The sequence below is a fragment of the Manis pentadactyla genome, chromosome 5 (genome assembly GCF_030020395.1).
Source record: "Manis pentadactyla isolate mManPen7 chromosome 5, mManPen7.hap1, whole genome shotgun sequence".
NCBI classification, from domain to species: domain Eukaryota; kingdom Metazoa; phylum Chordata; class Mammalia; order Pholidota; family Manidae; genus Manis; species Manis pentadactyla.
This window is the reverse complement of record NC_080023.1, coordinates 162,203,637-162,221,781: the sequence shown is the minus strand read 5'-3', so window position 1 is coordinate 162,221,781 and position 18,145 is coordinate 162,203,637. Positions and strand designations below refer to the sequence as shown.

General features: G+C 45.9%; 1 protein-coding gene across 16 annotated transcripts in view; it reads left to right on the top strand.

Moving 5' to 3' along the window:
- PTPRT (protein tyrosine phosphatase receptor type T) overlaps positions 1-18,145 on the top strand; it is a 1,028,419-nt gene that overhangs the window by 837,183 nt on the left and 173,091 nt on the right. For 9 of the 16 annotated variants that reach the window (XM_057503005.1, XM_036902257.2, XM_036902246.2 and 6 more), the window contains exons 13-14: positions 126-162; positions 13,863-13,919. In XM_057503005.1, the coding sequence (XP_057358988.1) occupies positions 126-162; positions 13,863-13,919 (94 nt within the window). The remainder of the gene's footprint in view (positions 1-125; positions 163-13,862; positions 13,920-18,145) is intronic. The other 7 variants (XM_036902260.2, XM_036902256.2, XM_036902251.2 and 4 more) reach the window with 1 other exon arrangement.

Genomic DNA, 18,145 nt, shown 5'->3' with positions numbered 1-18,145 from the left:
CAAATTTAAAATTAAAATTTTAAGTACATATGTATGCATGTCTTTGCAAATATATATCTTTTTCTTTATATAACAAGCCAAACCCCACAATTCATTAACTGGAGCCTCACTTTTGTTGTTCACAGGAGACCAAAATCAACTGTGTTCGTCTGGCTACGAAAGGTATGTTACCATGTCCTTGACTGTGTTTAGCTGTTTACGTATTTTTCCCTGTAGCCACACAGGGAAAGTTTAGGCAACAAAGACTAAAAAACAAGAAAGAATTGTTATTTTCACTGGAGTCATTTGCATCTAGGTGCTAATTATACCTACGGTATATATAAATAACACAGGGCCTAAAGCATGGTAAGAGCCCAGAATATATTTGTTGAATCAATGGATAGGTGGATGGAGGGACAGATGGGCTGGAACATTAATCAGTGGAGTAATGAACATTAATCTACTTAAATATTCTTCTGGTGTATATTTTCATTGAACTTGGGTCTATGTATATGTGGATTTTTTTAAAGCATGTCTATTAGACACATCTTCTGGGTTTTGTACTATATTCAACTGGCGCGTGCTTTTCAAAAATGAGGTGATTAGCATTGGTGCCTTTAATAATGAGGAAACAAACACGGCGTTTTTATGTAGTTGGCATTTTCAGCACTTATCCCAAAAAACTAAGGAAGCATTGTTCAGGCTCATCACTTTTTGTGTTCCTAATTATAATTGAATTGCCTGGCTCTTTCAACTGGTACATGGTTCTGTTTATTACTTTTTTAAAAAGAATCAATGAATGGTTTGTTATCATTTAACCTATTACAAGGTTGGATGGTTAGAAATCAGGTTTATCTTTTTGTTATGGAATTGATATTTGTAACAGCTATCCTTCCCATATAAACACACCAAAATTGGGCAAAGCTATTCTGCTCCCTGAATTTATTGACAGCATATAATGTTTAATAGATTGCTTCCACAGAGATGACAATTATAAATTTAAGTAGATGTATTATAATAATACATACAAACAAACTTACAGGTAAGACAATGACTCAGGTATGTGTGTATATACACATGTGAATATATTCACTTATGCACACATATGCAGATGAAAACACACACATATGGTGGGATGGGAAGAGAGGAAAGTATCTATGATCATTTGACAAAATATGTACCAAAATCTATCATTCATGACTTTTATAACTTTGAAGAAAATCAGATCAATATGTGGGCAGAAAAGGCAAGACGCAGGAGGATGGAGAAGACAGGAGCACCCGGGGCTTGCTGTGATAAGAATTCACTGTAATTTCACATAAGTCATAAGAGTTCGGCACACACCTAACTTGTTCTGACTCAGGAACTCAGGCTACTGGACAGAGAGATAAAAGACTGTTTGTGAGGCAAGGAGAATCGATGACCTGCAAATACAAGTGACACCAATCACAGGCCTTAGCAGACTTTTCCACTGAAGAAAAACAGATAATCCAGAAGGAAGAACATCATCAGCTAGAGTGTAGACGACACGCTGACCAGCTGGGTGTGTGCAGCCTCCCATCTAAACAGACAGCTGGGAGAGAGGGCGCTCGCAGAGACACCCCCTTCACCATATGGCGCTCCATGGCTGCCCTCTGACCTTTGACCTCCAGACTGAGGAGGGATTGAGTGATTGCTCTGCCCCCTGTGGAGTGTGTGGGATGATTCTAAGGACACCCTTAGGACATAAGCCATCCCTGAAAGGGAGGTATGTTGGGTCATATTTTCCAAACTGAGGATTGGGAACATGTGACTGGACAGGCACTAAACATGCACATGCACACACCCAGTTGGACTTTGGGAGAGAATATTAAAACTACACTTCCCACATATTTCAGTTGAAAAAAAATCACTGTCCTCATAGACCTAGGGGACCCCATGCTGGCTTCTCCAGAGTTGCACTGTTAATTGCAGGAGAATTGCAGTAGGCTTTAAAGAACTGGAGCAGAAAAGCTCTCCACCTCTCCTTAGCATGGGGATTTATCCTCCTGTTTGGGCTTTAGTTTACAATCTTATGGTCGTGGAATGTGTGCACATGCAAGGTGTGGGCATGGGGAAAGGCAGGAACATGTGAATGAACAGGGATGCCAGCTGGCCAAGGCCCGGCAGGGCTCAGAAGGGTTAGGAGTTAGAAGTGGATTCCAAGTACCCATGCCGTTGTTTTCCAGTGGTGAGGGCCATCACTTCAGCTCGGAGAAAGAGAACCTGGGAGCTCTTGGGGATGGAGCAGAGAGCAGAGAGCTGGCTAACGCAGAATGCCAGGCTACCCCAGTTCAGGGGGTCACCCCCTCTCAGAACCACATCAGATTAGAGCACGCTTGGCAACTGCAGAAGAAAGGCAGAGGGAAGGAAACCCGTGTTTGGTTAGTATGCACTCTGTGCCTGGCATCAGCCTTGGAGAATCCAGGGTTGATTAAAAGCAAATCCATGTACTCTGATGAGGACTTTGTACATGCATCTAAAGCCAGGAGTCAATATTTGACCCTTTCCTTCCCTGAATCAAAACTCCTCTTTGTGGATTTGCTGGACGCACCATTCCTTTTAATAAAGGAAAGTATGACACTGAGAATCTGTGGGCATCGGGGGCATCTGATCTCCCAGGGGCATATTCCACGGGCCATTCATCTCTCTCCCAGCTCCACCACCACTCTGTTAGCACTCCTTCCTCTCGGGTCTGCCAGCGGGCGTCCAGCCACTGGAGGCAAACCACATATCCAGGCTCGGGTCCAGTGCTTGGGTGATGGAGCGCCCTGCTGATGTCCTGGTCCTGACCTTGGTCACTCCACACAGCGTCTGCGGGCAGCTGTGTGAGTCCCACAGAATCGGAGCACTGCCACTCAGAATGTCACAGCCCTGAGCACTCCTTCAGGATCATCCCGACCTGACCCCAAGCCCAGCCCATCTGCTCTTAGATACCACACGTGGATCCGGGGTCGGGCTCTAACCCATGTCTGTCAGTCATGTCAGGTCGTCACCCAAGCTGTAATGTAGCACTGCACGCACTGCGAGGTTGCAGATCAAGGGACCTGTACGCATTTTCTGTGGCTGCTGTACCAAAGGGCTGCAGACGGAATGGCTTAACAAAATGCATTATCTCCCAGTTCTGGAGGCTCGAAGTCCGAGATCGAGGTGTCAGCAGGGTCGGCTCCTTTTGTGGGCTGTGAGGGAGGATCTGCTCCAGTGGTTTGCTGGCCATCCTTGGTCTTGTCAGCTTGTAGGAGTATCACCCCCATCTCTGCCTTCCTCTTCACATGCCATTCTCCCTGTGAGCATCTCTGTGTCCAGATTTCCCCTTTCCATAGGGACACTGAATATAGTGCATTGGGGGCCCACCCTGGTCCCATGCGATCTCAGCCTAACTTAACTGACTACATCTGCAAGACCCTGTTACCAATAGGGTCATGTGCCGAGGAGCTGGGGATTAGGACTTCCACATACAAATTTGGGGATGGGTTACCTAGTTCACCTATAACAGGACCCACGCAGTTAGGGGCAGTGTCCACGCGGTTCCCACTGGAGCCTCTGTTCCCTCTCACAGTGTGACCCCAATAGCTTCCAAGGGTATGCCAGGAGCAGGATCAGGAGCCAGCCCTGCCCGAGGGACCCCGGAGGTGGGCTGAGGTCCTGATTGGGCTCCTGTCCCCCTCAGAAGCTGAGTGAGGTGCCTGAGGCAGAGGAGCAGCATGTCCCATGAGCGGAGCCCTGGACGGGGGTGAGCACATCGGGCCGCCCCCTCCCCTCGCGCCAGGTGCTGCATCTGTGGCAGCAGGACCCTTCTCAGACCCCACACGGTGGTGGAGCATCAGGTGCCAATCTCACTGTGGTTCTGGTGCCTGACCAGGGCTGGGCTTTCAGGGGCAGGTACCAGCACTGTGCATGGAGAGAAGCTCTGACGAGGAGCAGAACCCTTGGTCTTAACCACTTATTTCCCAATCACATCTTGCCATGGCAGGACATTCTGGGCACATAGTTGGAGCTCAACAAATGCCTGCTGGACTGAGTAAATGCATCTGGAGGCAGCATTTCAATGGCAGCAAGGCTCAGAGACCCTGAGCATCTCACTCAATCTTCCTGAAGCTCAGTGGTACCACATTTAAAGTGGTCCCCATGTGCGCAGATGCTTTTGAACATACCTAATGCCAGTGGTTTTCTGATAAACCTGCTCTTTATAAAAGAAAATCCTTTATTTGTAGACTTTGTTGATCTCCAGAGTGTAAATCTCCCCACCATGTGTAATATCAAGCTAACAGCAGTCTAACAACTGGCTTGCCAAAGTGCTGAATGTTTAATGGTGGGATCTGTCCAGCTGGTGCAGGCCAGACCCAGCACAGGGAGACCTCTGCCACCCAGTTTGTTCTGAGGAGCAAATGATATAATGCACATGAAAGTGTTTTATTTACTGCAAAGTGTTTTGGGAGACATTTTTATTATTATCAATGACTGTTATTTCCTTCATGTAGTCGGCTCACTCACTGAGCATGCACCTTGAAAGGCACTGGCGATTTTGTGGTGAACCACAGGCCTGGTTCCTGTCCCCAAGGAGCTCACAGTCTGGTGTGGAAACAGACATTACAAGAATGACTTTGCAGATAATGGTGCAGTTATGACTGCCATCAGTGCTTCCAAGGAGAAGTGCAGTATACTGAATGGGGGCGGAAGGAGCAAGAGGTCCAAAGCCCTAGGCAGTAATGATTGGCGTGTGTCTCCCTGTCCTGTCACCATCTCTTCTCAGTTAACACTGGGAATTTCATAGTCCCCAGACCAAGGGCAGGAGGTGGGTGGCGAGCTGACTCAGGACCTCAGTCCATGAGAGGAGCCATGCCCCTGGTCCAAGCCTCATCCGAAGAGCCAAGTTCCCTGTGTTTGGAGAGGATTTAGCAGGTGGATTCACACATCACCACAGCATAATATTTATTTACAGAGTTAGAGCATAACCTCAGACTGAAGGCTCAGCTAAGGGACTATCGGATGGAGTTTTGTTATTTGCTAGTAGAGGGGTTAATTCTAGGATTAGGACAGGTTGGTCTTGAAAGGCTCGAAAGCAGTCTTTTCCATTGATGGGGAGGTTTGTGGTCACTACCCCAGATTCGCATTTTGCTTTGATTTGTTCTTTAGCCAGGTGCTGGCTGTTATTAACTTTGGCTGGAGATTTAGAGGAAACAGAACATGAGTTCCCACACAGTGGGGAAGTGGAGTTTATCAATGAGTAGATAAAGACGAATAGGAACTGTTTTAAGACAGATTCCCTAAAAGCAGAGCCTGAGGCAGGGATTTAGGATGTGCTGAGGGAGGACTCTTGGAAGAAATCTGTAAGTGAAAGGGAAGTGGGATAAGGAATGATAAAACATTGCCCAAGAATCTGTTCTCAGATAAAGTCAAGCTCCAGCTAGATCCAAGATGGAGTATAAATTTCTCCAAAGTTGTTCTGCTCGAGGCAAGAAGACCAGGATTTCTACCTCCACCCCCATAACAATCAGTCCTTGGTATTTCTCTCTTCCCTTTAAGCCCTTCTCTCTCCCCTCAGTCTCTCAGGTGGCCCAGGGGAAATGTCACCCCTAGTCTAGCACAAGTCTCTGGAGAAAGTCCCAGGTCCAAGCCCTTAGCCTCAACACCCACAGCAGCTGGAAGATGGCACACCAGTCTGAAAGGGGGCTCTCAGAAAGGCACCCACAGCATCTACCATGGGGCTCTTGTTATATAGAGGATGTATTTCATCATCAGATTGAGAGATTTAAAAAAAGTTAATGGAATTGCCTCGAATCCAAAAGCTGAAAGAAACATTTTAAAGCCCTTTGCTTGACACACTTTAGCTCTGAGATTTAGGAAGCAGGTTGAAGATGTAAGCTGAACAGGCTCAAAATGACCCTTAGGAAAATGGAGCATGTGAAAATTTGGGACGGGATCCATAGACTTCCAAGGTGCTGAAGCTCAAAGGGGAGATAAAACAAGTCTTCCCATGAAAGTTGATCATCCCATCCGGTGGAAGGGCCTCTGGTGGGAGTTGCTCCTGGCTGCAGCTGCTGAAGGAGGAACCCGAGTAACTCAGTTCATGCCCTTCTGGCTGGGACAGCTCAGGCCTAGGGGGGAATGGCTTCTGATCTAGAGACACAATTCTAGAACCATACCAGTCAGCTCCTCTTCCCGAAACTGGTGTCCAATTCCATCCAAGCCCATTATGCACTGACTCTCCTGTCTGTTTACATCTTCCCCCTGCCTCTCTCCACGTACCCATCCATTCACTTTACTACTTTCTCTTCCCCAGAGGCCCTGTCTCCACCAGACTTGCCTGCATGGTCTGACCCCTTATTACCCTCCAGCCTCATCCAAGTTTCTGCCCTTTCATTCAATCCACTCCAGAATGTGTGCACTTTCAATTCTTCAGACACGTCAAGCTCCTTCCAACTTCAGGACCTTTGTTCAGCGTGAACCCCTGCCTGAAATTATCTGGCCACTATATGTGTCTGCTTAACAGATATACATCTTTCAGACTGCAATTTAAACCCCACTTCCTCAGAAAACCAACCTGGCCTCCAGTTTAATGCATACCTCCAGCATTTTCTGTTCTCATTATAACCTCTGCTTTTTTCCATAGCATTCATCATGACTTGCAAATAATATATTTCTTTGTTTGTGTACATGTGTAAAGTCTGTTTCCCAGCTAGATTCTAAGCGAAAGGATTATGCCTATTTTGAGCATTGTTGTGTTCCCAGATCCTAGCATACACTGGTGCTCAAAAAATGTATTGAATAAACAAATGGATGGATTAATCAATTAATCAATCAATCAGTGGATGGGTGGATGGATGGATGGTAACAGATCATTCTTCTATGGCCTCATTGTTTTCAAATACAAGCTTCTTGTCAGAACTATTCTCTTGGAAGCTTCTCTTGGAGGTAAAAGTGATAGAGGTAGATATCAACTATGTGATCTATGATCCTCACCAGTAAAAAGGCTGTCTAGGCTCTGCTTGGGTACTTGCTGTGACAAGGACCTCACTACTCCCCCAGGTAGGTCCTTCCACCATTGGACATGTCAGTTGCAATGTCATGAGTCCAGATGGCTCCCTGTTATCTCTGACTTTCAGTCTTTGAGGCCACATAGATCTTGTCTGCCTTTTCTCCTGCCAGAAAGTAAAATGTGCTTCGTTCTGGCTTGCTCCCCTTCCCTGGTTAGGGCAAGCAGGCCCTTGCTTATCTGTCTTCTTCCTGTTGGAGCCCCTCTAGGCCACCAGCAGACAGCAGCAGTCTCATCTCTGGTGCCAGCCACCCAGGAAACACAGCTGGCTCTGCAGACTCCCGCTGGGTGTGCCCAAGTGGCAGTTAGAAAAATCAGCTTTGATTTGATTTGCAAACTGAGCCTAGTCACTGAGACGAAATAAATCCGGAAACCCATAAAGCCATTTGCAGAGTTGCTTTGCAGAAGACAGCCACCGTTTTAATCTAGTAAACACACTCTAACGATCCCATTAAAACAACCCCCTCAGAGTAGGTGCTGAAAGCTTAACTCCAGAATAATGAAGCATGAGATCAGGGCTCCTGTCACCAGTAGTGCCATGCTCTCCAGTGGTAGTGATGGACTAAAACCACTGTCCCAATGGCAACAGGAAGGAGGCGCAGCTGATGGTCTTTCGCAAACATAGCTTTTTATAATGACAGCCCGAGGTAGAGCATTTCATCCCGGATTTTCTCTCCTCTCTCCATAATGGATTCTCACCCATACAGAGATGGGCAGGGACAATAAATAGCCATTCTCCAGTGAGATGCCCACATTTTGCAGATGCTAAGACAGGCCAAGAAGGAGAGTGGTGTGTTCATAGCTTCCAGAGGCACAAGAATAACGTGCCACAGGTGGCATGAGAAGCCAAGTGAGATGCAGGAATTATCTATCAGATAGGAATTACCCACTGCCTGCCTCTCTTCCTCTTTATCCAATTCTATATGGAAGGTTCTGTCTTACATAAAGCTTCTCTGAGAGGCTGCATGGAATAATGGGGAATCACACTTACCTGGATTCAAGTCCCACATCCAAAACTTATTGACTGTGGACAAGTCACAACCTCTCTGAGTCTATCACTTCACTTTTAGGCCTGACACCATTAGCTATTTCTCATGGTTACTTGAGATAATGTATGCAAAGGGTCAAAAATATAACAGATGATAAACATCTGGAACTTCCTGCCTTCCTTCTTCTGGACCTTCTCTGGTATGAGACCTAGAGATTCAGGACTATGAAGCACATTTCTGCGGTTCTCTACGGAAGAAGCAAAAGCCTAGACTCTAGTCACTTCTCCAACAATTCTACAAATCAGGCATTTATCAAGGAAACTCAGCTAGCTTCGAAGTGCATAAACTGAGTGGGACAGGAATGGTGCTGACCTTGGCCTTTAACCTTTTTAGCCCTTCATCTATAGGTTGCTGTGTTTAGATGCAATCCCACATAGCCATGATATACTTTCATTGACTAAGTATAGGGTTTTGCTCATGCACATACAAGCTTTTGACGATGGCACATTTCCTTTTCTCATCAACTTCCCAGAAATTTCAGGAGGGAGGAGGACCATGGGGTGCCCAGATCTAGCCATGGAAGCTGGAGAAGGGGCCATATTTGAAGGATCACTTGTGAGATGCAAGACTATATGTGAGCCACTCTGTTAGAAAACTCTTCTTGTTCTGTCCTTAGAAATCCTGCCAGATTTTCAGAGGGGAAAGTGAGGGTGTGTGTTTGGGAGTTAGGGTAGTCCTATTCCTCCCTAGCCAAGCCAAGTGAGATGAATTTTCCATGCTGGGAGTTATCAGATTTACCCAAGTATAACAAGATCTTAATCCTTGGTCCCTTTGCTCTTACCCAGTGTCTTCTAGGCCCTAAAATGCCAATGGAGTAACATGTATTTTCCTGAAGTTTTGGGGACAAGATAAAGAAGATATATCATAAGTGTGCTATAAAATAACCTAAAGGCAACCTTTAAATATGCAGCCCTTTAAGATTTTTCTTGCTACAACAGCTGGTACATCTATCCAGTCTTCTGTCCTTCCCCTACTCCCTCCTCTCTAGAGAAGCCAAGCAAAATGTAGGAATTGTCTGCTATCGGATAGGAAATACCCACTGCCTGCCCTCCCCATCCAGTTCTATATAGAAGATTTGAGGTTGCATGGAATAATGGGGAATCAGAGTCACCTGGGTTCAAATCTGTATCCACACACACCTTCTCTACACACCCCACTCAGGAAGACAAATCTGGTGTGACAGAGTCCAGGAAAACAAAAGCCAAGACCAATTCTTGTCCTACTAGCACGTCCCTGGGGAGCCCCAGTTCATCCCACTAAACTAGAAATGAGAGTGATCTCAACACCCAAGACACCTGAGTTGACTTTAGCTCAACTCTGATGTTCCAAACCAGATGCACTTTATAAATGGAAGAGGGGGCCTTCTCAAATCAGGTGCCAAGAAGGGGGAAAAGGTGAGTAGGCTGCAGACAAAGGTTAGAAATAAAGAGAGTAAAGTTCCATTGGACTTTCTCTGATGAAGTTTCTATGTAGTATTGAAGTAGCAGGGAAGGAATTAGCAAACATTAACAACCTACTGTGCGCCAGTCACAGGGTCATGTAAGTTGACATGGGTTTACAATGCAATGTTAGGATGTATTATGCACTAAATATATAGTGGCCATTATTATTACCCTTACTCAATAAATGAAACAATATAAGTTCGTGTGGCTAAATAAAGAGCTCAAGGTCCCTCAGAGTTGTAGCTCATATCTAATGCCAAGGCTCAGGGCATTTCCCTGGCACCATTTTGAATCTTGTCAATACCATAAACAGGGTGAGACAGTGTCAGGGCTCCCTGTCTGGTATTTGTTAACTCCTTTCCTTGCCTATTTTCCAGTAATAGCTGATATAACAGAATGGTTAGGGTGTGATGGGTCTTTGGCCTGTGTTTAGCAGTGTCCAAGCTAAATCCAGGGATCTAGAGAAAAAACAAGGCGCTTCATGGAGCCCTCAGCTTTTTACACTTACACAACATATTGAAGCTAATAAACCAGGAAATCAGTTTATCTTCAAGGTTGTCTGCTCCAGTGCCATCTTTCACCCTTAGCATCTCTCTGTGCTCAGTATCCATTGCTTTAGTAGGGAGTAAAAGTCAGAAGGGAAGTCGGAGACACTCGGCATTCTGACCTCCGTTTTCAATGCACGGTCTCAATGTCTTCATTAATGGCTGACATAGAGGCATATGAGCAGGGCCTGGAAACTGTGGAGAAAGCTAGGTCATGAATCCTCCAGTGAAAAAGCCATATGATGGGGGGCTAGGTGACAGAGGATAAAGCAAGGGACGTCCACCTTTTCTTCTGCTAAATTAGTCAGGATAGACTAAGCTTTGCTGCAACAACAAATTAATTCCCAAATCTCAGTAGCTTAATGCCACAAGGGTTCCTTTGTTGTTATGCCATTTAGAATAAATGTGGCCTCAAAGGACCCAAGAGCAGGGGAAGAGAAAGTATGGAGGTAGTAACCTGGGTCTTAAATACCTCACTTGGAAATGACTCATGCCTCTGCCACTTACATGGCTTTGATGAGACTCAGATTCTTCCGTATGCCTAAGACTGGCCAGGAGAGATGGGCCAGGCACCAGTCAGCACTAGTCATCTCTAGAACAGCAAGAGTCCTTCTCCTTTCTCTGTTTCCTTCGCATCCTGCTGAGACCCATGGTCCCTCACTTATCTTCTGCTATTCCACCCACTAGGAAAACCTCTCCGCGTCCCAGCACCTGTCTGGCAGTACCTCTGTTTCTACTCCTTGCAGCTGAGCATCCCTGCTAAGCAGAGTTGTAGCCTTACATGGTAGGGTGGAGAGGCTTCTCTGCATGGCCAGATGAATTAAAACATTAACTGTATTCCATTTAATCCTTAGAAGAACTTTGTGAGATGCTTACTGTTATCCCTATTTTATAGGTAAAGAAACTGAATCTCAGAAACATATGTAATTTTCCAAGTGACACAGCTAGTAAGTGAAAAATACTAAACCAGAATTTCATTTATTCATTTCTTTTTCAGTAAACATTGAGTGCAGTTTAGTATTGATATGTGGTCCCTCATTTCCCAGAGGTTAAGAACTTTGTCTTTGGATCTGGACAGGCTTTGATTCTAGGCTGGAAAAAGTACTTACCTGCTCTGTGTCTCAGTTGTCCCATCTACAGAACAATGACAAGAACACCATTTATTTCACAGGCCAGTGTAAGAATTTGAAGAGCTAATGCATATACCGTGCTTAGTGCAAAGCCTGGCTTGTAATTAGCACTCAGCAAATACTAGCTAGCGGGAAAGCAGCAGATAAATAATATCAATCCAGTATGATAAGGACTATGATGCAGGTAAATTCAAGATGTGGGAGCACAGTAAGAGAACCATTAATCAATTTAGGGTGTGGAATCCCAGGTATGTGGTCACTCAGACAAGTTTTGAAAGAAGAGTGACAGTTGTCATATTGATCAAGGTGGGAGAGTAAGGCAGGGAGGTCTTCTGAGAGGAGGAAGTAACTTGTGCGAATCACTGGAGGCAAGAAAGCCTGCCATTGACCTTGAATGGAATGAGGCTGAGGAACAATGGCTACAACGCCAGTATGACCAGAGGAGGGTAGGAGTGAGCAGAGGTGAGGCTGGAGTGGCAAGCAAAGCCAGGACCCCAAGGAGCCTGCACCGCCCCCAACATATATATGAACACTGTCTTGAGACAGTGGGAACCCTTGGAGGTGTTTAAGCAGACTGCCTTTGTCAAGAAGGCCACCCTACTTACAGCTTAGAAAATGGGTCAGAGGAGGGGTTCTGGGGCAGGGACAAGGGTGAGTGTGGGAGAATAGGTGCTGAAAGAGGCCAGCTGGGAACAGGGGTCCTCTCTCCCCTCAAGCTTGCTATTTCTTTTTCTGACATACAAGGCCAACAGCCCTCATCATTCCTACCTCAAAAGGTTGGGGGGGAAAATGAATAAAAATAGCCACTGTGAACAGGCTTTGGTAAGCTTTTCTGTACAGGGCCAGAGAGTGAATATTTTCAGCTTTGCAGGCCATATGTACTCTGTCACAACTGCTCAACTTTGTCATTGTGGCATAAAAGCAGCCATAGATAATAAATATAAAAGGAGTGTGGCTGTGTTCCAGTAAAACTTTATTTATGGACATTGAAATTTGAATTTTATATAACTTTCATGTGTCACAAGATATTACCCTTCTTTTTATTTTTTTTCCTAACCATTTAAAAATGTAAAAACCGTTCCTAGCTCATGGTCACATAGAGAAAACAGTCCGTGGGAAGCCAGATTTAGCCCACAAACCACAGTTAGCCCACCCTGACTTAGAATGTGGTTTGAAAATGGAGAGGTTCCCTATACCATTAAGGGAGGAATATTATGATTAATTGCTATTGACTGGTGGTTACATTTTATGATATTTCACGGCTGTTGGTCAAGTTTTCTATTTGAATTTTTGAAATTACGTGTTTCCTGCTTATCAGTTGGTCTGGAATGCCCTTCCTCTCTCTCTCTGTTTTGCATAAGGACTTTATACAGTTTCATTGATGAATCATGAGAGAAACATGCAGCCTTTGATCAAACATAAGACACCTTCCTGCCTCTTGTTACCATATTTTTAAGAGAGATAAGTGGTGGGTTTGAAAGCACACCAACATTAGAATCACACAGACCAGGGTTTGAATATTGCCTGTGCCCATTACTAGTTTTGTGACCTTGGGCCAATTATATCAGTTCTCTGATCCTTCATTTCTTCATTCATTAATTCATTCATTCACTCACTCATTCATTCATTCATTCAACAGATATTCACTGAGTACCTACTAGGTTCCAGGTACAATGCAAGCCCTCAGCAGTGCACTAGTAAATGAGTGACTGCCTTCCAGAAGATCGCAGAATTGAAGGACAGGCAGCTGCTCATAATGTGGTGAGGTCTTCACTAGGGCAAGGGCAGACCTGGGTGTTTTGGGGGGACCGAGGAGGGGCATCTGTCCCATACGTGGTGAGATGACCCTAGAGACTCCCTAGAGGGAAGGCATTCTGAGCTGACATCTGAAGGATGAGCAGTTGTCAGCCAGGTGAAGAGGCAGGAAAGGGGTCAGGTTCCACGTAGTGTGATGAGCCTAAGGAAGGCCTACAGACAAGACAGTAGGGGGACTGTTGAAAATGAACAGGAGTTCACCATGTTGGGACAGAACATAAAGTGTGCTGCGAGGAGTGGAGTGAAGGCTGGAGACCCGAGGCAGCAAGACCAGCTGGAGGCTTCTTACCTAATCCAAGTGAAATATGAGGGGGGCTTGCACGGAGTGGAAATGAAGTTGGAGATAGGAGGGAAGCATCAAGAGATTTTCTGGAGTAGCACTCATAAGGCGTGCTGAGTGATTAGAAGTGGGAGGTCCACAAAAAGGAGAGGTAAAGGATGACCCCTGGGTCTCGAGGTTGAGCAGTTTCATGGGTGTTAGCACTGCTTACTCAGAAGGGGAAAACTGGGAGAGAAGACATTGGGGTGAAAAAATGATGAGTTCATTTATAATACTGGCCTTTCTGGGTTGTTCTAAGCCTTAGAAATATTGCATGTGAGGTACCTGGCAGGGTACCTGGCGTGTTGTGGGTGCTTGATAAATGGTGACTCTTATTCTTGTTTCATTTTTAAAAATCTATTCCAGGCCCTGTTTTGTTAGATCATGATATTCTTTTGCTGTTTAGAGTGAGCTCTTGAGAGCCAAAAGAATTGCAGCTGTGCTTGCCATGCCACACGTTTTCATGCATGTCTCTCTCTCTCTCCTTCTCTTCTGCATGCTGCCTGGGGACTGGCTTCCTTGTGGTCAGCGCCAATGGGCAGCGCCCAGGTGACCCTGGGGACTCCACGCTGCCTCCTCACCACAGGTGATCACTGGAGCCCTGCGTGGGTGGGAGGGGAGTGAGGGTAGCCCTCACCCAGCGGGTCCTCCAGGCCAGGTGCACCGGAGGAACTGGCGCCCACCCATCTATTCATCCTTCCACCCACCCTTCCATTCACACACCCACCCATTCACTCATCCACCCATCATCCCTCCCTCTCTCCATCTATCCATTCATCCATTCTACTGATATTTACAAAGAACCTACTATGTGCCAGGCACTGTTCTACACACCAAGGGTTACAATGATGAGCAAAAGAAGACATGTTCTTCTGCTTTTCTGGAAGGGGAAAGAGACATTAGTCCCAAAAGTACACAAATAAACATACAACTGTAACCATGAGTGGTGCAACAAAAGAGAAATGTGTGGTGTTCAAAATAAACAAGTACACCTGGAACTAAGGGAGTGTAGGTCCTGGGGAAGTGACACCTGAGTTGTGGTCTGAGGTTGGGAAGAAGTTGACCTAGCACGTCTGTGTTTAGGAAATGAGCAGATCTGGCTATGATCTCAGGTCTACCATTTGTCCTAGCAAGTCCTTTCAATGTGATGATCCCCCTTCTATCTATTAAGCAGGAACAATAATGTGTACCTCTCAATGGGCACCATTTGGCTATGCACATGCACTGTATTCCGAGGCAAAACAAGGCCAGGAATGTGAAAAGGGCAGGTACGGGAGTACCCAGTCTAGAGTGGGTGTTTGTTTAAAGTGAATACCAGCCCCTTCCCTCAAACAAAGTGTAGTTGACCCTTCAAAACCATGGGTTTGAATTTTGTGGGTCCACTGAAAATGTATTTCCTCTTTTCCTTATGATTTTCTTAATTAACATTTTCTTTTCTCTAGATTCATTTATTGTTATAATACAGTATATAATACATACACAAAATAGTTGTGAGATGATTATGTTGGTAAGGATTCTAGTCGACTGTAGTAGGCTATTAGTAGTTAAGCTTTGGGGGAGTCAAAAAAATTATACGTAGATTTTTGACTATACAGGGGTTGGCACTACTAACCCCTGTGTTGCTCAAGGGTCAGCTTATAGTTTGATCTCATTTCACATAAACACCTGCTACTCTTCAAAGACTGGGATGCAGAGCTCATCTGAGCCAGAGGTTGATGTCCCTTGTGGGGCCCTAGAGACAAAAGAGATGCAACCAACCTAGAGATGTCCACTTCAGGGGCCCTTTCTGGTCAAGGGAAGTATGCAGGTTTCAAATCTTTAACTGTCACCTCTCTCGAAGTTGTTGCTTAGGCAGTGGCCTCCTCTCTACTAGTCCCTGGCTGGTCAGTTATTATGGTGGAAAGGGGGTGTAGCAGGCAGAGATGACAGGGGCCCAGCCATCCAGTAACCTCACCATCCACTTTTGTTCATCCCCTTTCTCAAACTCAGAAACCCAACTATTTGGCTGGGTTCTCTAGACATGGAGCCTGAGATGGGAAGTCTTGTTCAAATCACTCTTGGAGGAGTTTTCCCAGAAGGAAGAAAGTCGGGGGGACAGGCTGGGGCAGGGGAAGAAACTAAGGGAAGATGTGGAGACCTGTGTCGGTCTGAGCCTGCAGGGGCCTGTGGGGCATGGATCGTTTTGTAGAGTTGCTCCCACCTGGAGGCAAGTGGCCGGCATTTGTGTCACTGTGTCAGCCCCTGGCTGTGGGCTGCCATGGGGGGACATAGGCTTCTGGGGAGGCCACTCTGCTTGGCCTCATGGCACTTCTGCAGGAAAGGAGGTAACTGAGCAGTTAGCAGCCAGCATCTGCAGCAACTGGAGATTCGGTGTGTCGGCCTGGGAAAGGAGATCTGGGCAGAGCCTCAGTGGCATTCACTACAGCCAAACTTTGTCCCTGTCATCAACCCCCATAGCCCTGTGAATCACTACCAACATCCCAGGAATGTCCTCTTAGCTCCTCCCTGGTTACAGGACCTTAAGCATGCTGCATACCTTTATTTCACCTGCAAACTAGTCATCATGCTTACGTCAGAGTCATGGCGAAGATGACATTAGGTGACCCTAGAGAGAGGGTCCTGCTCAGTAGTAGCACATAGTAGGCCTTCACCAAGTGTCCACCTCCTACCCCACCCTGCCACAGGCCCACCGCCTCACCCTGACCCCAGGGAGATGGGAGTGGCCGGAGGATGCAGGGACAGTAAGAAACAGATGCCCCTTACCACTGTGCCCACATCCAGTTTATCGAGAAACAGTGCTTCTCCGGAGTGTGTGCAAGCAGCTCCCTTTCCGCCGGGCCATTGTTCTCTGGGCCCTGTTCACTTTCAGCAGTTCAATAATGTTTTCTTTACACAGAGCCAATTCCACGTCAGGCGCATTTGTTCTTACCTCTTGCCTCTCAGACATCTGAATGTTCCTCCTCTGACAGGCTTATTTCATCGTGTTCCATTTACTTCCACATGCTTCTCAGCCTCGTTTGATGGGTGAGGAGCCTGTGAATGTCTCCCTTTGAGCAGGCTGTCCCTTTCAAAGGCTGTTTTGTGAAATCTCATCCCCTGGTAGTAATAATGGCGGATGTAAATAATAATGCCGGGTCTGAGTGATGCGGATGTTAGGCGGTAAGCACACGGGGGTCCTCTTTTCTGATCAGCACGTGCTCTGCAAATGGCAGAACCACGTTGCATAGCAAGGACAGGCTGGCACTCAGAGTGAGTTGAGGTGGACTTTAGATCTCAGCCCTGCCACTGTCTGACTAGGTGATTTGGGCCAAGTTATTTCTCTTCTCTGGGCTGCATTTTCTTCATCTGGAGAAAGGGGGTCATGACACTCCTGGCCGTAATCTTGAGAACTAAGTGTGACAGCAGCTTTAACTTCTTTGCTCCACTAACTCCAACTAACTCTTCAGGTCTCTCTAATCTACTGGCCTTTCTTGCAAAGAATTCATGCTGTACGGGAAAGTTTTTCAACTTCACACTCGGGATATTAGAAATGGGTAATTCTCCATTTGGGGGCGCTGTCCTTTGTATTATAAGAGGTTCAGCAGCATCCCCGACCTCTACCCACTAGATGCTGATGGCACGTCATCCCCCAATTTTGACAGCCAAACATATCTCCAGACCTGCCCCCTGTTGAAAACCTCCAGTTTCACTCTTCAGTAAAAATAGAATTGGGGCCAATTACCTAATTTTGAATTTTTTAGAGTCACATCAAAAAAGAACAGGTGTAATTAGTTCTAATATATTTTATTTAACCTGATGCATACAAAATATTATCATTTTAACATGCCATCAGTATTTCAAAATTACTGATGAAAGATGTTTTCCTTTCTGTGTTTGCACTTCTTTGGAATCTGATGTGAATCTTACATTTACAGCTCTACTCAACTCAGATGCTAAATTTTAAGCAGTTAAAGTGAAACATAGCCCTAAAAAGATAAACATTGAGTTTTATAAGTAAACATACTTTACAGTGCTTCGGTTTTCAAATTTAAAAGAGTTGAAATAAAATAAACTTTAAAATTCGGGTCTTCAGTCACCTTAGCCACATTTCGATGCACAGTAACCAGGGATGGCTTAATGACTATTATTTCGGATAGTACAGATCGAGAGGTAAAACATGTCTTCAGCATGCCTGGGCTAGTTGGTGAACAGAAGTGTATATACACAGAGTAGAGACTCAGTGAATGTTCAGTTCCCTTTATTCTGGTTTGCGCCCCCCACCCCCACCAGGCCCACACTCTGGGGACATTTGACAATGTCTGGGAATGTATTTGGTTTGCACAACTGGATGAGGGGTTACTGACATGTACCAGCAGACCAGGCATACTTCCTTTCCAAAAATAAGATCAAACTGCTCATGGCCAGGGGTGGGTGTTTTTCTGTAGTGGGTTGACTTGAGGCTGCAGGGGACAAATGACTAGTTAATTAACACCTCACCTAAAGGGCTTGATCCACCCCAGACCCATTGTGGCAGAAAGAATGCTTCTCTGGCTCCTACAGGAGCTCAGCCAGGCCTCCAGAAGACGGTCTGGAACACTGGACCCAATAGGAGGCTGACAGCCACCAGACTGGACGCTAGAGTAGATGCATTAAAGGTCAGCCAGGCAGCTGTGCTCTAACCTGAGCCCACAGGCTGACCCAGATCTTGTACCCAATGCTTGTCTGTTCTCCACCAGGAAAGGGGCTTTGGAACAAGCCCTCATGTGGAACCTCAACTCCATTCCTTAAGACTGGAGAACTTGGGAAATCCACTCAAACGTTTTGATCCCTGGT